The sequence below is a fragment of the Quercus lobata genome, unplaced genomic scaffold, assembly GCF_001633185.2.
Source record: "Quercus lobata isolate SW786 unplaced genomic scaffold, ValleyOak3.0 Primary Assembly Scq3eQI_73, whole genome shotgun sequence".
NCBI lineage: Eukaryota > Viridiplantae > Streptophyta > Magnoliopsida > Fagales > Fagaceae > Quercus > Quercus lobata.
This window is the reverse complement of record NW_022154703.1, coordinates 1267958-1273957: the sequence shown is the minus strand read 5'-3', so window position 1 is coordinate 1273957 and position 6000 is coordinate 1267958. Positions and strand designations below refer to the sequence as shown.

General features: G+C 36.0%; 1 protein-coding gene across 1 annotated transcript; it reads right to left on the bottom strand.

Annotated features, from left to right (window-relative positions):
• Positions 1-5789, bottom strand: LOC115972780 (receptor-like protein 56). The gene is made up of 5 exons (XM_031093033.1): positions 5450-5789; positions 4884-5036; positions 3914-4066; positions 2192-2344; positions 1-1898 (listed from the first exon to the last, which is right to left on the bottom strand). The coding sequence occupies exons 1-5, from the start codon at positions 5787-5789 to the stop codon at positions 1-3; spliced, it is 2697 nt and encodes an 898-aa protein (XP_030948893.1).
• Between the last annotated feature and the right edge of the window lie 211 nt (positions 5790-6000).

The window sequence follows — 6000 nt, the reverse complement described above, 5'->3', positions numbered from 1 at the left end:
TCACCAATACTTGGAAAGCATTTCCAAAAATGACTCAACATATCTGTCCACAGCTCTAAAATAGTTCATCCTCCAGTTCTTTTTAATGATTAGGATCCCAAAGAAAACCCAAAACCCAAATGCATAAGAGACGGCAACAAATGCATAAAAGAAGAAAGGGCTATCAATTACTCTACTCCCTTCTTTCTGGTCCTTTTGATCCCTCTTATGTGCAGGATCCGGTTGGTTTGGGGTTGAGCAGTTTCTTGGCAGAGGGCCTCCGCAAAGATCAGGATTGCCATCATAGCATTTCATGTTGAATGTTGAAAATTGCTGCTCAAATGGGATTCTTCCTGAAAGATTGTTGTAGGCAACACTAAATACCGACAGAGAAGTGAGTTCAACCAACTCAGAAGGGATTTTCCCACTCAACTTGTTGTGAGAGAGATCCAAACTTTCCACGTTTTTCAAGTTTCGAAAAGAAATGGGAATGGAACCTGTTAGAAAATTATTTGACAAGTTCAAGGACTTAAGTTGTGACAATTCTCCCATTTCAGAAGGAATGCTACCTGTTAGTTGGTTAGATGACATGTCGATTCCTGTCATCAATGAGAGTGGGATACCATTGAAAGTATATTCCATATTCTTAATTTGAAAGTACGTTCCAAGTTTAAAATCAAAGTTGGATATACTTATAAGGTACCTCAATCGACCCCCCTGTGTGAAATAGTTTGAGCCAGTAGGACTTGGAGAACTCTTCTTCCAGAATGTAATGTTATTAATGCAGGAGGGAATACGTCCTGAAATATGATTGAAAGAGATATCCAAAACTTGCAAAATTCTCATCTGACACATTCTTCGTAGTAGGTGACCTTCAAAGCGATTTCCTTTTAAACGAACTGCTACCAAGCTAGGATGGCTATACAACCACCTGGGAATATTTCCAGACAAGTAATTGTGACTAACGTCTAGGATTACCAGGGAGGGGCTGTTTGATATTGTGGGTGAGATGACTCCTTCAAAGCGATTACCACTAAGTTGTAAGCACTCCAAACTTGGCATGATAGAGTCCCTTGGGAGCATTTTTCCTTGCAATTTATTGTTTGATAGATTTAGATAGACCAATGAGTGTGCGCTACCATTTTTGGTCAAACTTTGTGGTATTGTTCCTGTGAGCATGTTATTGGAAAGATCCAATATTACAAGAGACAAATTACCCAAGGTCCAAGGGATGTTGCCTTCTAATGCATTTGAGGACATGTTACAATGCTCTAACAGTGGAAGAAGATGCCCAATATTTTTAGGAAGAGGGCCTCTGACTTGATTATCAGATAAGTCAAATGATACAATTGATGAAGTTTGATTTTTAGCATTGCAATCAAGAAAAGAACCCGTGAGTTTGTTGCTTCTCAAGAATAAACCTTGGATACTTGTGTTGAACAACAGCTGACAGGGTATGCGGCGTATGCCTCCCTCTATTGGGTTGTGAGACAAGTCTAGCCAATTCAAGGCAAGTTGGGTGGAGATGAAGCTGGGCACAACGTGACCATTCTTCTTGTTGAGGTTGCAATTTGCTAAGTTCAGCTTAGATAGAGAAAAGGTCGGGACCCACGAGGGGGATTCGGTTTCAACCTCCAAGTAGTTGTTGGAAAGATCAATGTATTTGAGACCAGTAACGTTGGCAAAAATTGAAAATGACAATACCCCTTCTAATTGATTACTAGAAACATCCAACAACTCAATCTTGCTTTGGTTAGACAATAATAGTGGAGGTACATTACCATGAAAGCGATTACCCGATAGAACAAGTTGTTTAAGCTTTTCAATCCTCCCAAGACAAGGATGAATAATGCCTTCCATTAAATTATTCCCAAGATCCAAAAAGCTTAGACTTTTAAATCGCTTCGGTTCACAAAAGGCTGCAACAAAGTAAGTTGAGATGAGAGGTTTTATTGTGATTTTTCGTATATAATCAGAAGGCATAGAATTAAAATGGTAGGAGATTGACAATATTTCTCCCAAGCAAGTTAGTACACTCAGTTTTGCCTAATATTAAAATTGAAATTTTTGACAATGAATATAATGTGTGTTTGGCAAAAATTATTTGCTAACTTATTTTATTATTCAGCTTTTTTTTGCTACTATTATAGGTTTCACTATATTTTTTAGTACTATTTATAAATCCTATTGTATTATTTCAGTTAACTTTTACCTTTATCTATAGTACCATTAAAGCGATTATCCGATAGATAAAGTTGTTCAAGCTTTTCAATACTCCCAAGACAAGGATGAATAGTGCCTTCCATTGAATTATTCCCAAGATCCAACATGCTTAGACTTTTTAATCGCTTCAGTTCACAAAAAGCTGCAACAAAGTAAGTTGAGATGTGAGGTCTTAGAGCATCCGTAACAGCTGGTGTATAAATTATGCCATTTTACAACATCAAATGCTTACTTTATTATTTTACCACATCATTTTACAACATCTCATTTATCAGATGTTTTATAATTTAATTCTATATATTAAAATAATATTTACTACACATTGAAATAATATATTATTCCCCCCTCATATTATCATCAACAACAGCAACATCAACAACCCACATGGCAGATCAACCGCCACAGCCCACAACCACCGGCCACCCCACAGATCAACCACCGACCACCAATATCAGCCACTGCTACCCCCACCAAAAAAAAAAAAAAAAAAACACTCAAACAAACACTACAATCAAAACCCGATCAACCAAAATCAGCCAACCCGATCAACCCAAACACAAACCCGATCATCATCATCAACAACAACGGCACAACCACCTCCACTGCAACAACGCTGACAACCACCACCGGCATAAACCCACATCCACCAACACCACCTTATAAAATTTATAAAAAAAAAAAAAAAAAAAAAAAAAAAAAAAACCACAACCAGAAAAAATTTTGCGGCCACAACCACTAGAAAAACAACAGAACCCACAACCCACCCACCCACAACACCAGAAAAATTGTTGCGGCCACAACCCATTCACCGATTTACCGATTTTGCACCACCAATTTCGCAAAATTCGGAACCCATTCACCGATTTCACACCACCGATTTCGCCGATTCGGAACCCATTCATCAATTTCGCACCACCGATTCACCGATTGGGAACCCATTCACCGATTTCGCACAACAGAACCCACCACCACCGATTCACCCATCACTAGCCGACCCACCCACCACTGAATCTGACCATCGCAACCCACCACCAATGATCCGCCAATCACCATCTCAACCCATCCACTGCCGAATCGGGTATCAAAAAAAAAAAAACCACAGCGACAGATCGTAGTGAAAGAAGAAAAGGGTGAGAAGAAAAAACTAAGGGTGATGTCTGAGAAAGAGAGAAAAACAACAAGATTGAGAAGAAAAAAGAGTGAAAGAAGAAAAGAATGAAGAGGCGTGAGCGTGATGTCTAAGGAAGAAAAGTGAAGAGAGAGGAGAAAGAAAAAGAATAAAAAATGATTAAAACTTATACCACACCATTCCGAATCGTTGCAAATTTGCAACGGTACTGTTCACATGTTGTAAAAATGATGGGATTTAGCACATCTGATATTTGGTGTTTTTTGAGTTTGGTGTGGTAAATGTGCCAAATATTTGGCATTTGGTACATTTACCACACCTACTGTGGGTGCTCTTATTATTGTGATTTTTCATATATAATCAGAAGGCATAGAATTAAAACGTTAGGAGCGAGTAAATATTTCTCCCAAGCAATTTAGTAAGCTCAGTTTGCCTAAAATTAAAATTGAAATTGTTGAGAATGAAATATAGTATGTATTTGGTAAAAATTATTTTTTGCCTATTTATTTTATTATTCAATTTATTTTTACTACTATTCATGAGTTCACTGCACTTTTTAGTACTATTTCAGCTAACTCTTACCTTTATCTGTAGTACCATGAAAGCGATTGTTTGATAGAACAAGTTGTTCAAGCTTTTCAATCCTCCCAAGACAAGGATGAATAGTGCCTTCCATTGAATTATTCCCAAGATCCAACACAATTAGACTTTTTAACCGCTTCAATTCACAAAAGGCTGCAACAAAGTAAGTTGAGATGTGAGGTCTTATTGTGATTTTTCGTATATAATTAGGGTCCGTTTGGATACAGCTGAAAACTGAAAACTGAAACTGAAAACTGAAAAACACTGTAGCAAAATAATTTTTAAATGTGTGAATAGTATCGTGAGACCCATTTTTAATGAAAAAGTTGTTGAAAAGTGTATTTTGTGAGACCCATAAACAGTACATAAAAACACTGTTCACACAAGAAAAGTCAAAAAATTACTGCTTGAAAAAAAAAAAAAAAAAAAATTGTGAAACATAAACGTGCGTCTGGGAAGCGCAAAACGCGCTTCCCAAACGCACTCTTAGAAGGCATAGAATTAAAAGGTAGGAGCGAGTAAATATATATATATATATATATATATATATATATTTGGTTAAAAGGGCATTGCATTTAAATTAACTAGTCATAAAAGGTAATGTTCGCTGAAAGCCTTAAGAAGTACAAACCAGCAGCATCCGCATTTAAAATATTACATAAATCATCATTAGGTGGTGCATCAAACACCACAAAAGTTCCAGAAAAGGAGCAACCAGCTCTAGCTAGCTAGGTTGTTAGAGCATTTATTCGCCTCCCTAAACACATGGGTGCTAGTAAATATTTCTCCCAAGCAATTTAATACTCTCAGTTTTGCCTAAAATTAAAATTGAAATTTTTGACAATGAAATATAGTGTGTATTTGGCAAAAATTATTTTTGCCTATTTATTTTACTATTCAGCTTATTTTTGTTACTATTCATGAGACCACTGCACTTTTTAATACTATTACTATTTCGATTAACTTTTACCTTTATCTGTAATATCATGAAAGCGATTGTTGGATAGAACAAGTTGTTCAAGCTTTTCAATCCTCCCAAGACAAGGATGAATAGTGCCTTCCATTGCATTATTCCCAAGATCCAAAAAGCTTAGACTTTTTAATCGCTTTAGTTCACAAAAGGCTGCAACAAAGTAAGTTGAGATGTGAGGTCTTATTGTGATTTTTCGTATATAATCGGAAGGCATAGAATTAAAATGGTAGGAGCGAGTAAATATTTCTCCCAAGCAATTTAGTACACTCAGTTTTGCCTAAAATTAAAATTGAAATTTTTGACAATGAAATATGATATCTTTTTATTTTATTTTATTTTATAAGTCAATAAAATATATAATATCAAGTCGTAATGAAAATTGAAAATAATTGACATTCCCTTAAAAAATTGAGTTTTCTAAACAAGACCAACAAATTTGAGACGAAGAGAATATAGTATATACATTTAATTTTTTTTAACTATCAAAAAAGTTAATAAAAAAAACCTAAACTTATATAAGAAGCATAAAGTAAATCATGGAGAAATCGAGTTGAAGTTCTCACGTTTAAGTTCTCCTCCAATGTTCATGCCATCAAGTCTCAGTTCTTCCAGTTCATCGAATATGGTGAACAGGGTTACATTTGGATACCATGTACTTGATGGTGCATTATTGTCAGGTAGCAAATCAATCAATGAAACTCCCCCATCAATAGCACCACAAATGATTCCAGGTGCGTTACAACAGTCTCTTCCATCCCAATCCGCGAAAACTGAACCATTTGTGGAGCTTCTGATCTCCAAGAGAGCTCTCTTCTGTTCTTTGCTGCATTGACCCCAAGAACAAGGTAGAAATGTGATAACAATAAACCCTAGCAAAATGACATTATTAGCAAAAGAAGACATGATTTAAAATGAGATCCTCAAAGGCAGCTTATGTTATGTATATATTGTTAATGAAACTATATAGATATTGAATGGTTGTGCATCGATCTTCATATCATACTCCCTATATAATGTGCATGAGCTAGGACTATGTCTATGGATTAAACTTCCATGCAGATGCAGGGAGAGTTGAACAAGTCAAAATCTGATAACCTCATTGCGAATTAATTTC